Source organism: Fukomys damarensis, unplaced genomic scaffold (assembly GCF_012274545.1).
Source record: "Fukomys damarensis isolate Sample0158 unplaced genomic scaffold, DMR_v1.0_HiC HiC_scaffold_25, whole genome shotgun sequence".
NCBI lineage: Eukaryota > Metazoa > Chordata > Mammalia > Rodentia > Bathyergidae > Fukomys > Fukomys damarensis.
This window is the reverse complement of record NW_022900937.1, coordinates 7,392,528-7,410,510: the sequence shown is the minus strand read 5'-3', so window position 1 is coordinate 7,410,510 and position 17,983 is coordinate 7,392,528. Positions and strand designations below refer to the sequence as shown.

At 46.4% G+C, this 17,983-nt stretch overlaps 1 protein-coding gene across 4 annotated transcripts in view; it reads left to right on the top strand.

The window, feature by feature from the left end:
• The first annotated feature begins 6,134 nt into the window (after positions 1–6,134).
• The window catches only part of Nfkb1 (nuclear factor kappa B subunit 1), a 78,245-nt gene continuing 66,396 nt past the window's right edge, over positions 6,135–17,983 (top strand). For all 4 annotated transcript variants that reach the window (XM_010641588.2, XM_019210245.2, XM_010641589.2 and 1 more), the window contains exons 1-3: positions 6,135–6,228; positions 12,027–12,072; positions 15,932–16,007. In XM_010641588.2, the coding sequence (XP_010639890.1) occupies positions 6,173–6,228; positions 12,027–12,072; positions 15,932–16,007 (178 nt within the window). In that variant the 5' untranslated portion in view covers positions 6,135–6,172. The remainder of the gene's footprint in view (positions 6,229–12,026; positions 12,073–15,931; positions 16,008–17,983) is intronic.

Below are 17,983 nucleotides of genomic sequence, written 5' to 3'. Positions count from 1 at the left end.
CACGAGGCCTTGGGTCCAGTCTCTAGCGCCGCAAAAAACAAAACAGAAAGCATAAAGTACAGTGGACCCTTGAGCTGTGACCAGCCTGATTTATGAACAAGTTGGGTTATGACCAAACTTTTTATTTTAACATACAAATAAAGTCTTGAGTTATGACCTGAGTGCCGGCTGCTTGTGCTTCCAGATGGTCTCAGATACAGATTTAACCTTAAAGAGTTCTGGAAGGAGCACGACAGCATCCTTTCCTGTGTGAGGTTCACTGAGAAATCCTGGGCCAGTGTCTCTCTAAGGACACTGAGATCCGCCTGTGTGCAGGAGAGAGACTCTGAAGGCTGTGGAGAGGAGCCTGAGCCTCCACTGACCATCTTGAGTTACAACCAGTCCTCGTGAACAATTGAGTTCCTAAGTCAAGAGTCCACAGTACATATTTTGTGGGTTTCTGAGGATTAATGAAAATCCAAAATCAATCCAGTCATATTCAGAGTCAAGAGAACTGGATGGGCTTCTCTGTATTTGAACAAAAGGATACAAATCTCTAACTCATAACCCATGGGGTCTGCTTGCACCTCAGCCTGATAATATAAATATTTCAAAATGGTACTCGAGGCAAAGACTGGACATGGAAATTGAATTCCGTCATACTATGGTTTCTGGGAAGAAGTCTGTAGGGTTAGAAATTTAGAAGAAAAAGGTCAGAACACAAAGGCCCGTGAATCATATTCCTTTCTGTTGAGCCCTGAATGAAAGACCTCAAACTATCAACAGATGCACTGAGTTTTCATGAGGAAGCAGAAGGCAGGCCCATCCCGGGAGTGACTGTTACAACATGCGAGTCTGGATGATTTTCTACAGTCCTTGAGGAACATCTCCAGCTCTATAGATTTATCCTCAGCAGGTTTTGCTACATAATATTAATAAGGATGAATTTTACTTAGAATGGAATCTGCCTTTTGATCTACATGACACTTAATTACAATATGATTGAAAAGTGTCCAAAACATCTTTTTGATCCTCTGTATGTCACTGAGCTGTGATTATGAAGATGACCATGGGCAAAAATTTGTTCCAGGGGCCGCATAGGAATGCGTTTAATCACTTCAGCAAGATAATCCCATCCCCCATGGTAAGTGTGAGCCTGGTGCAGCGAGAATTTAGACTTTTCTTCCCGATGGGGAAGAAAGTCATGTTTACTGTGTTTTAGTTCTTCTCAGTGGCCACTCTTTCTTCCCAGGCCTTAGTTGCCTCTGAGGATTTTATTGATACTTTACTGTTACTGGTTTCTGATTTAATTGCATTGTGTTTAGGCAATGTGGTATAGCAGTCAGCTTTTCATCACTATAGCAAACTACCAGAGAGACGTCCTTTCCAGCTTTGGAACTTCCCATCCAATCCCGGGTGAGCCCATACGGGACAGGTCATTGTGGTGCCCATGCACAGTGGAGCAAAACCACTTCCCCCACTGGTCCGGGAAGCACAGAGAAGAGAGGGCCTGCCAGGCCAGAGTCCCCGTCCCTCCAGGGTCACAGCCCCCATGACCTCAGGACTTCCTGGCCCCACCTCCTACCAGGTCCAGTGACACCAGAGCATCTCTCCAGGGGACAAGCTTTTCACCTGTGGGCCTTTGGAGACCCTCGCAGTCCACAGCACAGACTCTGCATGCTTTCCCTGGAGTTTAATCACGACTTGGTTTGTGGCCCGGCTCACGGTCACCTCTGAGCACCCCTTGTGCGCTGGAAACCAACATCTCCGCTGTGGTCACCAGCAGTGTTTGGGCTCTGAGGGTCGCTGGAAGGGTGGTGTAGCTTCTGAATCTCACTGCCATGGTGGGAAATGCATCCTCTCCAGAGCTCCGGGGCAGGCACAGGATGGGCAACGTGATGGTGACAGCCAGGTGGGGCCTTCGAAAGATGGTGAGGGGCACGAGCCCTTCTCCCTGAAGTGGGTTATAAAACCCAGAGGGAAGGGTGTGGACAGCTCCGCCCCTCCCTTCCCTGCCACACCACAAATGCTGGCCCCCTGATCTCAGGCTTGCAGTCTCCACAGTTATGAGAGATGCCTATTCCTTATCAGTTGTCCAGTCTGCTGTGATAGCAGCAAAGCAGACAAAGACACCTGTGCGATCTGCTTTATCAATGAGAGCTGAAAGAGTGTGCTCAAAACCTCAACTATCACTGGGGGTTTGTTCCTTCTTCAGCTTTTTTTTTTTTCTGCTTGTTGTATTTGGAAGCACTGTTGACAGGTACATGCACATTAAGTTTATCATTTGCCCTTCATGAATTAATTTCTTCTAATTCTTACACATTTTCCTCTTTGTCCCAGTAGTATTTCTTCTCACGAAGCCCACTCCATCTGCTAACGCAGCCTGCTTTTTTACATTTAGCATTTGCTTGATGTAACTAGCATAGTTTTCCATCCTTATACTTTAGGACAGTGTCTTCAGTATTAAAGTGAAACTCTTATGAAGTCATGGCTTTGGATCTTGCTCTTTTCGAATCCAGTTCCCCATCCCCGCTCCTTGCGAAACGAGCGCGTTCCACAGTGTTATCTACAGGTTGGGTGTCAGACCCCATCTTTGGTAACTATTACTGTTCACCTATCCCTCCTGTATTCATTTCCCCTTATATTGCTGTCCTTTAATAAATCCTTTTTAGTTTCATTTTACTTCTGTCACTGTATATTTTCAAAAATGGTTACATTGGAGGTCACGATAGCTCCTTGAGCATACAGAGAACTAATATCCCAGCACTTGCTACAAGGTACAAACTCACCAGCACTGTGCATCTGTGTTCCCTTTCTCTATGCTGTTAGGGTTACACAGCTTACTTCTGCATACGGTAGAAACTCTAAAATATATTGTATTGTCTTCAGCAATTGCCTATTACTTTATTTTTATTTTTTGCAGAACCGGGGATCCAACCGGTAGCCTCCCACGTACTAGGTGAACTCTGTATCACTAAGCTACATCCCCAGTGTTTTTTGTCTTCTTTTTTTTTAAACAAGGTCTCACTATGTAGCACAGGCTGGACTTGAACTTGCAGTGTTGCTACCCTCTTCTTCCAGGAAGCTGGGTTTACAGCTCTGCCCCATTTGGCTTCACCTTTACTTTTTTTTTTTTTTTTTTTTTTTTTTTTTGGTATGGGGACTCGAGTGCTTGCTCTTGTGAATCACCTTCACCCACCCTTTTTTTTTTAATAGAAAATTTATTGGGAGAGAGAGCTCCTGAGAGTCAGGAAAGTGGGTTGCCTTCGAATCAGCTTTATTGTTAAAGAGTATATTTACTATTGTAGGCTGATCTTATATTTTTCATCACTTTAAAGATGCCTTTACCTAGTGTTCTAGCTCATTGTTTCTGATGATAAGTCAGCCACCATTGTCAATATCGTTACACCAGAGATAGATGTCTTTCTTTATCCCTGGATGCTTTGGGGATTTTCTTTTATTGTTAGTTTTTAACAGTTTGAAATATGGCTAGGCATGGATTTATTTGTTTTTATCTGACATGGGAATCATTGAGATTTTTGGGTGTATGGGGTGATGGGGGCGTGAGACAGGGTCTCACTATGTAGTCCAGACTGACCTGGAGCTCACTATGTAGCCCAGGCTGGTCTCGAACTCACAGTGATCCTCCTGCCTCAGCCTCCTGAGTGCTGAGATTACAGGTGTGCGCCACCATGCCCAGCTAGGGTGATTTCTTTTTCAAAATCAACTTCAGAAAAGTCTCAATGCTTCTTCAGTCTTTTCCTTCTGGGACTCTAAATTGCGTGACCTACTGATAGTGTCCATAGGCTCCCTGAAGCTGTCTTCTCTTTTGCCTGCCTTTCCTCCAGCTTCAGATTGGATAGTTTTGTTGTGATCATTCTTCTAGACTACTGGTCCCTTCCTGCATATTATTCAGTGCACTGAGAAGTTCATCGTGTAACATTTCTCTGCAGTTCTAGAATTTCCATGTATTTTTTTTTAAAGTCTGCCTATTCCCTGTCTGTTCACTCATGTGCCCGTCTTTTCCTTTACATTCTTGATACACTTGCTGTTATCTGTTTTAAAGTCATTTATCTGTATTTTTTCTTCCTCCTGAGCCATACCTTCCTGCTTCTTTGCAGGCTTCAGCAGTCATTGTATGATGTGGATGCTCCCTTGTAGAATCTACTTTTTTATTTCTTTGATATGAATTTCCCAGTGGATCACCTGGTCTTACTGAAATGGGTTTGAGGTAGCCCTGATTTTAGGGTGCATTCCTAGTTCTTGTTGCATGGTCTCCACTCTGAGGTCACAGCGGAGTGCTCGGGCTGTCCAGGGTGTCTCACGGTGGTCTGACCTCTGACTCTCTCTTCTGAGCCTCTAACCCACATCTGGTGTCTCGCAGGCTCTCAGCGCCAGCACACTCATTGTCTGGCTGTGGCCAGGGGAAACCTTTCTGCAGATTGCTGAGGTTCTTGCTCCCAGAGTAAATCTGGTCCTTCCATCCTGTTTACTGAGATAGCTGCCGTTTGGGTCTCCTTCCTTGGGTCATGGTTTAGAAAGGGTTCCCAGTCAAGAAGCCAGAGTGAGCATGGAGCCTGTAGCCCTGAGGTAGCTGCAGTTCAGTGTGAAGCTGTCGTGTTCAGTAATTTAAACAGTTTCATGGCAGAATGTGGCTGGGCAAGTCCAGGTAGGTAAGTCTTACTCTGTCATGACTGAAACCAGTACTCTGTATGCTCACAGATGGAATTTGGCAATTCTTCGTACAGGCAATAAACATTAGTAAAAATACCTAGCAACTACCCACTTGAAAATACAAAAAGAGCAAAGCTCCCGTCTCTATTTTTTAGGCACTTCTATTTACTAACAAAGATTATAAATACGTAGGTGAAGTAGCAGAATAGGACACTGTTGACTGTACAGTGACCTGGACTCATGCCAGAGACCTGCTGCAGGCTGGAGGGTGTAGATCACGAGGGAACCGCAGGGGTGGAGGGGAAAAGTGGCTCTCAGGGCAGCTCTGAGGAGTGGGTGATACTCAGGTAGGAAAGAGGACATTTCAAGATGTGGGACAGCTGTGAACAAACACACAAACAGGCTGGAATGATCAAGACACTTCGCACAGTCTGCCTGTAGTAAAGGGCTTTGGTCAGGACGTAGTAATTGTGCCCATAATAAAAGAAGTAAGCACTACGCAGAACAGTTGAGGTCCTTGAACTTTATCACAAAGGTACTCAGGCAGTAATGTGACACATCTGTAGGGAGGGAGGAAGAGGGGATCAGGGAGATAGGAACTGTCCCTCCCTGGGGTGAGGCAATAAAGTTCTTCCAGGTGTGACAGTGGACATGGAAAGGCGGGGCAGGCACAGGAAACAATGTGGAGGAACAACCAGCAGAGATGGGTTATTATTAACTGGCTGTGTGTGAGGATGAGATATTGGCAGAAATTAAGAAGTCCAGAGTGCAGCTTGTTGCCCCGGAGTGGTAGATTTGGTCTTAGAGATTAGAGAGTTCAAGGGATTTAAAGCCTTATTAACTTGTTTATAGTGGTATCATTGCTTACAGCTGTGGGTGATCTGTTTACATTTGCACTTTCAAAGTCTTCACAGTCCTGGTTTTGTGTTCACGCCGTGGGGTTTGGGGCTGATCCACTGTTCTTTGGTTTAACCAATAGCACGAGGAGGGCTTGGCTAGGTGTGTAGCTAGTGACTTGCTACTAAGACAACTAACCCTGCCAGAGTTAGCAAACGACACTCCCTGCTACGTTATCTCTGCCTGTCTCCCCCGCCCCCCACACGCTAACCTGCTAGATTAGTTAGCTTTGCTGCACCGGAAGATCACCACAGCCGATCGAAACAAACACTCATCATTCCTGCCGAGTCTGTGGCCATGTGGGCTCCTGGCTACCGGGTGGCATTTCACACAGACTCTGGTTTTAAATATGTACATGCTCTTGTATCAGCAGTCAGCTCGGTGTTTTGGTTTTGGTTTGGTTTTTTGTGTGTGTGCTGTTTTGTTTTTTTGAGATAGGCTCTTGCTGTGTTGTCCAAGCTGGCCAGAAACTCGGAATGATCCTCTTGCCTCAGCCTCTCGAGTGCTGGGACTATAGGCGTGCACCGCCATGCCCTGCTGATGTTTTTTATGGACTTCTTTTCTTTCTGTTCTTTGGAATTTTCCCCAAGAGATCTTTCTTTAGGCAGTGACCCTCACTTGAATGGACATTGTTTGGTACCTTCGCCTTCGCCTGAGATCGCCTTGCTTCTCTGTGAGGTGAGTGCCCTGCCCAGCTCCTATCGCAGGGGACACATTAGGGGACCCATTAGGGGACCCAGAGGGCCCAGAGCCCTGTGAGGCCAGAGATCAGAGGCAGAAGAGGGGGACTGCTCACAGCAAGGAGAGCACTAGGTGGCCCCCAACGGTGTCTCCCCAAAAAAGGAGGCAGGGGGTTTTACCGGAGAGCCATGCATATCCGTACCGCCTGTGGGGGGCACGCATGAACCCCTGCAATTTGAGGTTGTGCCGTTTCCTTTGTTGCACGTCCCATATGTGGAAAGGACAAGAGTTTGCTCCCTGGGGATCCCCTGGAAGGCCTGGGTTGGGCTGATTAAAATCAGCTCTCTGCTCTGGTGGGAGTGGGCGGTTCCATGGTTACCACGGTTGGCGGTTATTCCGATGGACCAGCCCCAGCTGTAGCACCGGAGCCCTAGGAAGGAGATGCCTTGTTACAGTAAAGTGATGGGAGCCAGGAGGAAAATTGCACCCGCCTTGCAGGCAGGGGGAGGAAGCCTGGGCGGTGGAGTTGGATCTGTCAGTGTCCCCCGCCAGCCCAGCCCCCTCCTGTACTGCCTCCCCGGAATGAGTTTTTCGAGACGGGAATGAAAGTGTGTGAAACTCGTGAAGCACTAGGGACGGTGCCTTCCCGTGGGAAGAGGCAGGAGGTTGAGCTCTTTCTCCCTGTGGGCCACGCACTGCGTGCCAGATGGCATTCGAGTCCCGTGGGTTTTCCGCCTTTGGGGCTGGATAGTCCCGGTCCCCACACTGGGTGCCGTGGGGCCGATCACCCACGTGTGACAGCCCGCTCGGCCCAGACTTCACCTCATGCCCCTGGGGACAACATGCGAACACTGTATCCAGTAGGGACTGAGCCACTCTAGAGGGAACGTGGCGGTGTAGCCACCAGCCTGTCCGCCACCCCTTAGGCTGGCATCCCACCAGCCAGCTGTGCCACGGAGCCCTCGCCTTCCTCGGAGCGATTCCACTGGTTGCTTGGTCGCCTTGCACCCACGTGAAACAACACGGATATGAAAACAGAAGGGCAAAAAGAAGTTTTTACAACGCTAAATGTGATAGCATATAAATATCGACTCCTTTTCAAAATGTTTCAGAAATCAGCTCTGCCAAAAAGAGAGATCAAACCCACTGTCAGTTTTGGTCCACCATTACCGGCCCAATGTACTGTCAAAAATAAGCAGGCTTTTCAGAGTTTGCCTATTGTTCTGTGAATGAGGAGAATTCCAGGAATGCTTAGAACTTTCTGGATGGTTCATATTTCATTCACTCATGTCATCAGGTGTTAAAATGTCAATTACATTTTTAATAAAATATATTTCCACTTACATAATTTAGTTAGGAAATTAAAATACAGAAATATATAACTTAAAAGTTTCTGTATATACACATACATCTGAATTATCATTAAAAATTGTGTAATATTTAACTTATGAATATAGGATGATTATAATTTAGCATTTCATTCACTCATGTCATCAGGTGTTAAAATGTCAATTACATTTTTAATAAAATATATTTCCACTTACATAATTTAGTTAGGAAATTAAAATACAGAAATATATAACTTAAAAGTTTCTGTATATACACATACATCTGAATTATCATTAAAAATTGTGTAATATTTAACTTATGAATATAGGATGATTATAATTTAGCAATCTGCTATCAACAGACATTAAGATTGTTTCTTTCTTTTTTTTTTTCCTATTCTCCTGGTGCAGGTGTGTAGACCCAGCTATGAGCTAGCTCAGTTTTGTTCAAATCTAAGTAAATATCACTGATTATGACCGATGGCTAGACATGGGAGTAGGGTTCCCTCACTCCCACACACTGGGTATCAAAATTGGGACCTTGTACTTGCAAGGCAGACAGTGAAAGCACTGAGCTAAATCCCCAGCCCTCTTTTTTTTTTTTTGCTATGGTGAATATCCCTTTTTTTCTTTCACACTTGCTCAGGCAGTTCTTTAGTGCAGATTTGTGAAGGTGGAATTGCAGAATGAAATTTATGTTCCTTTGAATGTTTTGCATTCTTCATGGTGTGTCACTGGGAAGCTGTGAGCCGCCACAGCAAGGACCCGGGCCCTCAGTTCCTTGGCCTCCGTTCTTTGTGCCCTTGATAAAGAATTCAGTCAAGTGCTGGGGATTTAGCTCAGTGGTGCTGCCACCTGTCTCACAAACACAAGATCTGGAGTTCTATCCCTGGTACCCCTCCAAAAAAGAATTCAGTCAAGACACAGGGCCGTGCAGAAGCCCAGGCAAAGTTCACTGTGAAGTGCACACAGACAGAAGTGAGAAGGCGGGTGTGAGCTGCTGCCTTTTCATGCACGCAGGAGCTACTCGTGGGGTCCGGGAACTCGCTGATTATGGAGCTCATTGACATTTTGCTAAGAATTTAATTAGGAATTGCACAATGTCCTCCCAGCCTTTTTAGACGGTGAGTGATTCCCCAGGGGATTTCATCATATAAGGAACAAACAAAAGAAATTCAAGAGAGATAAGTTCTTCACTGAAACCAGCCCTGGCAGGAGGGTCTTTGAACCCTTCCTTTCCTGAGATCCTTGGTCTGTGGGTGGTGACAGCCAGGAATGCTGGGTGCCTGTGTGGAGTTAGGCAGCCAATGGCTGGGTGTCAGGAGGGCTGTGCACAACCTGGGACCTCAGGGTGTGTCTTAGTTACTTTTTGTTGCCTACACAAACTATGCAACACTCAAGGTTAAGGGAGGGAAGGTTTATGTAGCTCACAGTTTGCAGGGGTTTCAGTCCATAATCAGCTGGCTCCAAGGCAGGGTGGCACGGCAGAGGAGAAATATTTCATCTCAGGCATAAGCAACAACAGAGAGCCACAGCTCTTTCTGCCCCTTTTATCTTCTCCAGGATACGTAGGGCAGCAATCCCAGCACTGCACCATGAATCAATCCCAGCATCACACACTGTAGATCCAGCCACCTCTGAAAAAGCCCCACCTATGACTGCATGCGGCCTTGGGGGGGACTCTAGACAGCATAACAGGGTGTCATTGCTCGGTGGGGTTGCCGAGGGTCTGAGACCTCATTGGCCATTATGATGCATTACCTGCTGGCCTTTGCTTGCTACCTGCAGTGCCTACATCCTGGACCTGCCCCTTTTGTCCCTCTGGCCACTGATGTCCAGCTCCATGCCTGCCTCAGTGCCTGTGTGTGTGGACCTGCTGTTGTGTTTCCTTCAAGAAATCCTTCCTCGGAAAGAGGCTTTGTCAGATTTTTCTCTATCAGTTTGTTATCCGACACAGAAATGGTGAAAAGTCACTTTTTCTTGCAGATTCACCCTATTGCAATCCAAGATGAGGTATTAAAATCTGGAAAATAGAGACCCTTCACCTCTGATTCCCAGCTCCTCCTACCTAACACTCCATGTTTTACACTGCACATTTGGTCCTTTGTGGTCATGGATTCAGTTAAGTGGGGTTTAAAAGGTTGCGTGTGTGTGTGTGTGTGTGTGTGTGTGTGTGTGTCTGTTTTAATGACAATCTGATGGAATAGCATCTACTGCTCCTAGTGGATTGAGGAGGGAAGGCATGGACAGCTCTGAGCCCATACAGTGTCTGTGGCAGGGACAGGCCCTGCCCCCCGGCTGTGAACCCACACAGCCTGGCTGCCAAAAGGCACACGGACAGACATGGCACTAGGGCAGGATGGTCCCAGGAACACAGGATACATGCAGAACTGGGCTGGTGGGGACATCGTGCTTTTCAGGAGAAAAGCACCGTTCACAGGGTCGCTTGTCACCAGCCAGCTCCATTTTCTGTTTCTCTTTCTGTGGGGGGAAATCTCCCTCCCCTCACCCTGAGAGAGAGGCCGCTGGCTCGGGTCTCCCTTTCTGTTTCGGGGTCCTTCCTCAAGAGCAAGGACTGGGCAGAAGGAAGGGAGGAGGCGGACGGGGGAGCAAAGGGGCTTTCCCTGGGCCTTTCTAAGCCTCTCTCCAGAGCCTCGGTTCTGTTTCAACATCCAACGCTTAAAACCTGCTTTTACAACTAATGCAAATATTCCCTGGTGATTCATCCTTTCCAAGTATTCTTGGTTTCTTTGACATTTTATTTTTAAATGATGACTTAACATCAATGTCACCCCAGGACTCCTCTCACCTCCCAGTTCTGCCCGGGCTGCACACCCTGAGAGGTCACCAGGCCCGGGCCTTTCACACTGCACTGTGTAGGTCATGCTGGAAGGGAACTCTTCAGGCTGGTTAGTGGAGGGAAGACTGCTTGATTTGGTCTTCTGTCTAGCACAGTCTGATAAAGTGGGTTCTGTTAAATTTTTCAATTTAATTTTTACTTTTTGCAGCACTGGGGATTGAACCCAGGGCTCACATACAATAGACAAGGTTGCTACCAGTGAGCTACACCCCAAACCTTCAGTTGCATGGTTAGCGTGAGAGCTACTTTCTGCTAATTCTGCGCACTTACAGGTCTGTTCTATTTGTACAAAACCAGCCTCACGCAGGCTCAGGAAGACTTGGGAAAACTCCAGAAATCACCCCAATTAATGGAAAGACTAAAGCCAATAAATTTAAATTTTCTGGAAATTTGGGCTCCAGTGGTGTTGAAAGGATTGGAATCCTCAGAAGCTATTGTGGCTGGTATTACCATTATACTTCAGTGTAACTTTGTTTTAGTGGTATTTATATAACTGGAAATTATACTAAATAACTCATATATGAGTTTATATATATGTTTATAAATACATATAGAAATCCAAGTTTAGCCAGGGGTGGTGTACACCTCTAATTTCAGCTCTCTGGAGGCTGAGGCAGGAAGACTGAAAGTTTGAGCCTAGCCTGGGCAACTTAGTGTTTTAGTGAGAACTTGTCTCAAAATAAAAAATAGAAAAGGTGCTGGGGTGTAGCTCAGTGCAGAGACCCTGGTCTCAGCTCCTAGTGCCACACACACAAAACAATCGAAGTTTACCATTGAGTGCCTGGATATTTAAAGGATATGTTCTTTGAATAGGCGATTTCTAGCTAACACAAATTCCAAGCTCAACAATGTTCTACCTTTTACACGAGCCCATCCTTTCCAAAGCACTTCCTTCCCCAAAGAGAAACCAGGGCCACAGCGGGTCAAGTTAATATCCAAGGCCACACACCGAGCAGGCCAGAGCTCCTGGACTTGAGGGGACCATTCCTCTTCACCTGCAGCGGGTCACTTTTCCCTTTTCTTAACTGTTTATCTCAATAGATCTATGTTTAATTGCGGTGTTGGAATCTAGTGTCCCGTCTCAGGCAAATATTTCCCTGCAAATCTGCAGGAGCTGTATCTTGTGCAGGTCTCAGAGCTGCTTGAGGCACGTTGTTGGAATTGTGCACTGCTCCATTCCCCCGGGACTCCGAGGGAGGCGTGCCAAGCTGGGTACAACACTGGATTCCCCAGCCCCATCGCTGCAGAGAATGTGGGGCCCGTTCTGGGACCATCACAGGGTGGGCGGTAACTCACATAGAGGCTGAGTCCCAATCCATGAGGTTTAGGTGTAATAAAAAGACACAGCCTGAAGAATCCAAGTGTGTGTAGTTTCTCCACAGAGGACGAGAGCACTGTGAGCCCGACGCGGGGCTCGGGCCTGCGTAAGTGGCAATTCCTCGCTTGTGCAATGTCCCCAGGTCAGATTTAGAAACCAAACAGGAACTGCGCCCGCCCCTCCCGAGGTCCGCGGAGTGCGGTGTGGGCTGACGGCAGGGTGCACCCGTCCCTGGATTTTCTGAGACTCCTCCAGCACTTCAGTTGTGTTTTGTCTTGTTTCAACACAGCTCCAGGATGACGGAAGACAACTCGTACCTGGGAGGGCACGAACAAGTAAGTGCTGTACCGCCGTCTCTCCGGCAGTGCTCTTTCCGTCTGTTCACATTTCAACATAGACAGGGGCGCTGCAAGGCAGTCGTGTCAGGAAAGCTTTGGACTTCGTTTTTTAAAAAATTTTTTTAAATTTAAGTTTCCTGGTCCCTCCAGGAGCAGGCTGGCGCGGACATGTCATGTAAAGTGGGCCCCGTGCGCCATCACTCGTATTTGTGTCAGATGCCAGCCAATGGACCAGTGCCCTAGGATGCCTGTAACGCCATGGCCTGCAGTGGCGGCGCCTCGGCCCCTGGCTCTGTGCCCTTCGTGCCCTGTGTCACTGTTGTGTCCCTGCATCTCCATCCGCTCCTTCTGGCACCTCACACTTCATCTCACTGCTTCTCTGCCATGACCACATTTCTGCCACAGTTTAGCCAGTAAACAGGTCTCTTTTAAGGGGAGCACAGTTCAACTCACCGCAGCCCGGTGAAAGAAATATTCACTTGACTCTCTTCCAGTGAGGAGGCAAAGGGTGTAGGGAAAAGACCTGTGGCCTTAGAATTGGGAGATTGTTGTATGAATGTCACTGCTGCTGATCGATTGGCTTTTCAAACCCAGGAATCCGGGCCTCCCCTTTGAAAACCGGAAAGGCCAGCCCCACCTGCACAGGGGTTCAAAAGACTACATGGGGGATGGAGCAGGAGTGCTTTGAGAGCACAAAACTGCTATATTTAGCAGTTAGGAAAGACTAATAGTATCCTAGCTCCTTAGTTTGAAAAAAATTCCAAGCCTACAAAAAACGTAGTGTAGTTCAACAAATCTATGCTCATCGTTAACATTTTGCTACTGTCCTCCCTCTCCCTCCCTCTCTCTCTCTCTCTCTCTCTGTCTCTCTCTCTTTATATGTATAGAACCACTTAAAAGCAATTTTCAGACTCTGAAGTAATTCCATGGTGATATTGTTTTGACTGTAATAATTTTAAGAAATATTTAAAGCACTGATATCCATTCCTTAGTTATTTATTGAAGCCTTATTATGTTCTAGAACATTGATGTTATAGCAATCCATAAAAACAACTAGGGACATAGGATAAGAAATTAGACTCTGACTACTTCCGGAAGCTGCCATGCCCATAGGAGGTACAGAGATACAGGGTCCGTGGGGTGATTGGGGCCATGCCACACTGAGAAGACAGATGCATCCAGAGGGATTCCCAGTAGCTGTGGTCAGGAAAGCCAGAGGTGGAGAGGACACTGCAAAGGCAGCTGTGTGCAAGGAGCTTGGAGAGCTGTAGTTGGCTAAGCTGGACCAGGAGAGGAAGCACCAGGCTCCAGGAATTCCCAGTCTGAGACACCTCCGTTGCATTCAAATGTTGGTGCAAACATCTAAAACAGTGCACTTCCCAAATTTTCACAGGCCCAGAATCAGTCCAGAACATAAAACCAAAACGAAATACTATTAAGGGATCTGCTGATTGTTTTTGTAAATAAAATAGACTCAGAGCAGGCATTATTCTTGGTGTCATGTTCTGGTGGCTTTAGGAAGAATGAATATGCATTGCTTTTCACATGAAGATGCTCCTTTCCAATTTTATTGCAAAAATGGTGATATCGGATAAATCTAGGAACGTTTCCTATAATTGCACCATGAAAGACTTTCGGCTACTCATGTCATCAAAACCCTTTGTTTTACCTTTCACTTTTAGTATTTCTAACAATTAAAGGCAAACTCTAACCAGAATGAGGGCTGCCTCTGCTCGGTGAAAACATGCTTTCCTGTCTGCACACAGGAAATCTTATCAAGAGATGATCCTGTGCCACACAAGAGTAAAACCAGCCGAAGACACTCATTTTGAAAGTGTCTTATGTGGGAAGTTTTGTGCTCAGCAGCAGCAGGGGAGGGTGTAGTCTGGTGTTTCCATCCTTGCGGTGAGAGGTCCTTGAAGTTCTTTTCCTTGTCCTAGCTTAACTTCCTCAAGGTCACCTGTCCCCGGGGAGATGCAGTCAATGTCCTGGTGTGAGCTGGAGCTTGCTGTCCACCCGATCTGCTCGGCAGTGTGGGCTGCCACACAGCGCAGGGTCTGTCTTCTTGGCATTTTTGCCCTTGGCCCAGTCATTTCAGCCACCTGCTGGGCCACAAGAAAGGAGACTTTTTCTTCTAGGTCACCTTCCTTTCTGAGACCAATGGGCGCCCTAGTGGGGAGCCTCGCGTTTGCAAAACACGCCTGTGCATTCCTGTATTTCCTTCCCAGCAAATGATGAACATACCCGTGAGCCTTACTCACACAAGCGAAGCTGGACACATTTTTTTGTTCTGCAATTGAAAATTTGTATTACTCACAAGAGGATCTGAAGTGTTCTTGATCTAAACACCTTTCCTTATCTTGATTTAATAGGCATTTGAGTTTCTGAGTGACCCAAGAACATCCAGTAATTTACTAATAAGGGCAAAGGGGCAAATGGTAATACTTAAATTTATTTTTAAAATAGAGTTTCCAGCCCACTTAACAGCCTTTCTCAGAGAGCGAAGTAAGGTCAGTTTCACAAACTTTTCAAAGAGGTGGCTTTTGTGGAATGAAAATAATAGGAAGCTCAGAAATAGGACATTACAGTTCTGAGTGTACTAAGAGGGAAAATTTAATTCCATCCACACAGGTTGCGTGCCTGCTGCTTTGATTCTTGTTAGCTGTGTGTTTGTGCTGAGAGATACCTTCAATGTGTGACTTAGGACAGCGCCAGTCCGTTCTCCCAAGGTCTGGGTGCGAATGCAAGCGCTGGGTTGTTCTCCTGCTGGTAGCTGTCACCCTGGCCCCTGATCTTCCGAGTCCACCTGTGGCCCTCGGCTTGGGAACCCCCCGTCACCCCACCTCCTGCTTTCTCACCACTCTTCTTACTGCCTAAGCCTTTCGTCTGCAGCTCACTGGTATCTGGGACGATCCCCTCACCTTCACACCTTTACACCAGCCACATATGCAAAGGCCCTTTCAAAGCAGCCTTCACAGGCTGGGGGATTCAGGACTAGAACATGCACCTTTGAAGGAGGGCCTTTAGGCAGCCTGACCCCCATGCAAGTGCACACCTTTTGCATTTGAGGTAAAAAACCTGAGTGCGCTCAGGGTTTGGTTCCCGCTCCTTAGACTTCGGGGTGTGTTCCGGGTATTCTGTGCCTTGTTCCAGGCCTGCTGTCTAGAGCTAGGACCGGTGCTGGTTGGCTCTTTTGGTGACTGGGGACAGATGTGCCTCACTGGTGAGGGACAGACAGCAGCGCTGGAAGTAGTGAGGAGTCAGACAGGATGACAACCGGCTCTATGTGGGGCAGCCTGAGCCGCACTGGGAGGACTGGGGACGTCCTACGAGATGCCTCCTTGAAATTGACAAGATCAGAGATATTTACCATCATAAAAAGACACCGCTTCCTGGGACTATTTCCTTATATTTCAAAGAGAAGGAGCTGCGAGTCATTCATTCCACAAACATTCGTTCTCCCCCTGTGACCAGCATGCAGTTGGCCCTGCGAGGGAGCAGCCAGGCTAAGTCCTGGCCTTGGGATTCGAGGGCTAGGCTGATTGTCTCAAATCCTTTTGTCAGCTGAGGTCCATAGGTGTAAGAGTTTAACTAGGTCTCACACAAGGGTTCTAAGGGCTGGGGATTTAGCTCAGTGGTTCCACCACCTGCCTCGCAAGCTCAAGGTCTCCAGTTCGATTCCCAGCACCAAAAAAGGTGGGGGTGGTTTACAATCCTTATTTAGGATATTTTCAGATGTTTGTTTTTGTCTTTAGTTTTTGCTCTTGTCATTAATGTTTTAGATATTGTTACTTAGTGTTTTTAATATTATGTTGGGAAAGCAATGATCACAGGATTTCTATTGTTTTCTTTACAGATGTTTCATTTGAATCCTCTGACTCATGCAATATTTAACCCAGAATTATTCCCACCAGAGATGCCTCTGCAGACAGGTAGGAAAAGACATCCCTTTTGCTCTACTGCTTTGTTTTCATTTTTTAAAATACTTGCAGGATTTGCTGATAGTCTCTTCTACAAACGCGGTGGAGTCCATAGGAAGGAAGGGGTTTATGTTCAAACACCAAGAATCTTGCAGTTTACTTTCTTGAAATATATTTGCACAAAAGTTTTGCACTTCACCTACCTGCTGGAGTAGCAGCCACGGCTGCTAACACCTGCTTGGGCAATGTAGAAGGAATTTCGTACTTAATATCAAGATTTTCCTTTGGCCCAGTCTGGCTGAGTCCTTTTACACCCTCTCTGTTCTGGCCCAGTCTCAACTGTTCAGCTCTGTTCCCCAGGGGTCTTTCTGAGGCCTGCTGTGTGTCAGCCGCTACAAGCATCAGAGGTCACCTTGGCAGAAAAATTGTCTTTTAAAATCTTCAAACTTTGCATCCTAATAAAACTGACAGTAATAATCCTTCTAACCTGACTGCATGCACAAACTCTTTCGTATAATCTGGATACTAAGAAAATTCAGCACATTTGGCCTCCTGTACTAACGACTGGCATCTGTGCCTTTTTGATGGCCCCGTTTCGTGGCTCTGTCATAGTGGGACTTAGATGTCAAAGCAGTGAGGTGAAATTATGGAGCTTGTCCATCAGATGGAGAGCTCCATGACTGCAGAGGAGGACAGCAGGCGTCTGTGTAACGCAGCTTATCTCCTGGGAAGACTCCATCCCGCTTTATCACTCACCTAAACCCACCGCGGTTCCTCTGGTGTCTGCCTCCCATTGATTAGATCAGTTTTGGGGTTGTTTGCTTGTTTGTTTTGTTTTGTTTTGCAGTTACACCTTCAGTAGTTCTAGGAGTTCATAGGAGGGAAAAAAGTAAATCTGCTACACTTCCTCCTTCACTAGTAAAAGTTGTATTAAAAAGGCTTGTCTCTCGGTTACTCGTCTCTCGTTGCTGAGACAAAATGCTGACACCCACAGTTAACTGGGAAAGATTTATGTAGCTTGTAGAAGTTGTAGAAGTTTTAGTCCATAACCAGCTGGCCCCCAAGGCAGGGTGGCAAGGCAGAGGAGAAACAGTGCGTGGCAGGCAGAAGGTAGCAAAGCAACCAGGGACAAGACCAGCCTCTTTCTGTCCCTTCTGTTATCCAGGCTACCAGGACTAGGTGGAGCCAAGCCAATCAGTGGACCAACTTAGTCACCTGCCCTTCATCCCAGCAACCTTAATCCAGCATTGCACCATGGACCAGTCACACTCCCTAGATCCAGCCACTTCTGAGAAAACCCACCTGGGACTGCATGAGGCTTTCAGGGGACACTAGACACATCTATAGCAAGCGGCCTTTCTCTCTCTCCTTCCTCCGCAAAACTTGATCTGGGCCACAGTGTCTGAGGTCTTGTGATGTGTTGTCCAAATGAGCACTGGGTCAACTTCCTGTAAACGGGCAAGCATCTCGATAACCAGTGTTTCCTGTGAACTTTTAAATTCTGGGGTTCAAAGTATTTTTCTTAGTATTAATGTTTTATTGAAAATGTAAGAACTCGGTCCCACCCTCAGGAAATGTAGGTTATCGGCCTCATGCCTTGTGAATACCAACCAGTATCCTGAGGCAGATTCCTTAAAAAATGTTTTCTTTTTCTTTACATAAATGTGCATAGAAGTAATATTATCAGAAGAGCTATATCAATCAGTCAACACTCTGAGGCCAGAGCTTCATGTTGTGGAACTTATGTTGCCATAACATTAAAAAAGCTTTCGAAATTATACTTAGAAGTCTTATTTTCCAGTTACCACCCCACAGTTGTTATCTGTATGTCTTCCCTCTCTGTTGCAGTGGTAGAGTTTAGATTTTAAGAGGTATGGGATATTTAGTCAAATTTTAAATGAATAGAGAAGCTGTCTAAGCCATACAACTTGTTTCCATATGGTTTCCATATTTTCTTTTCTTTCTTTCTTTCTTTTTTTTTTTTTTTT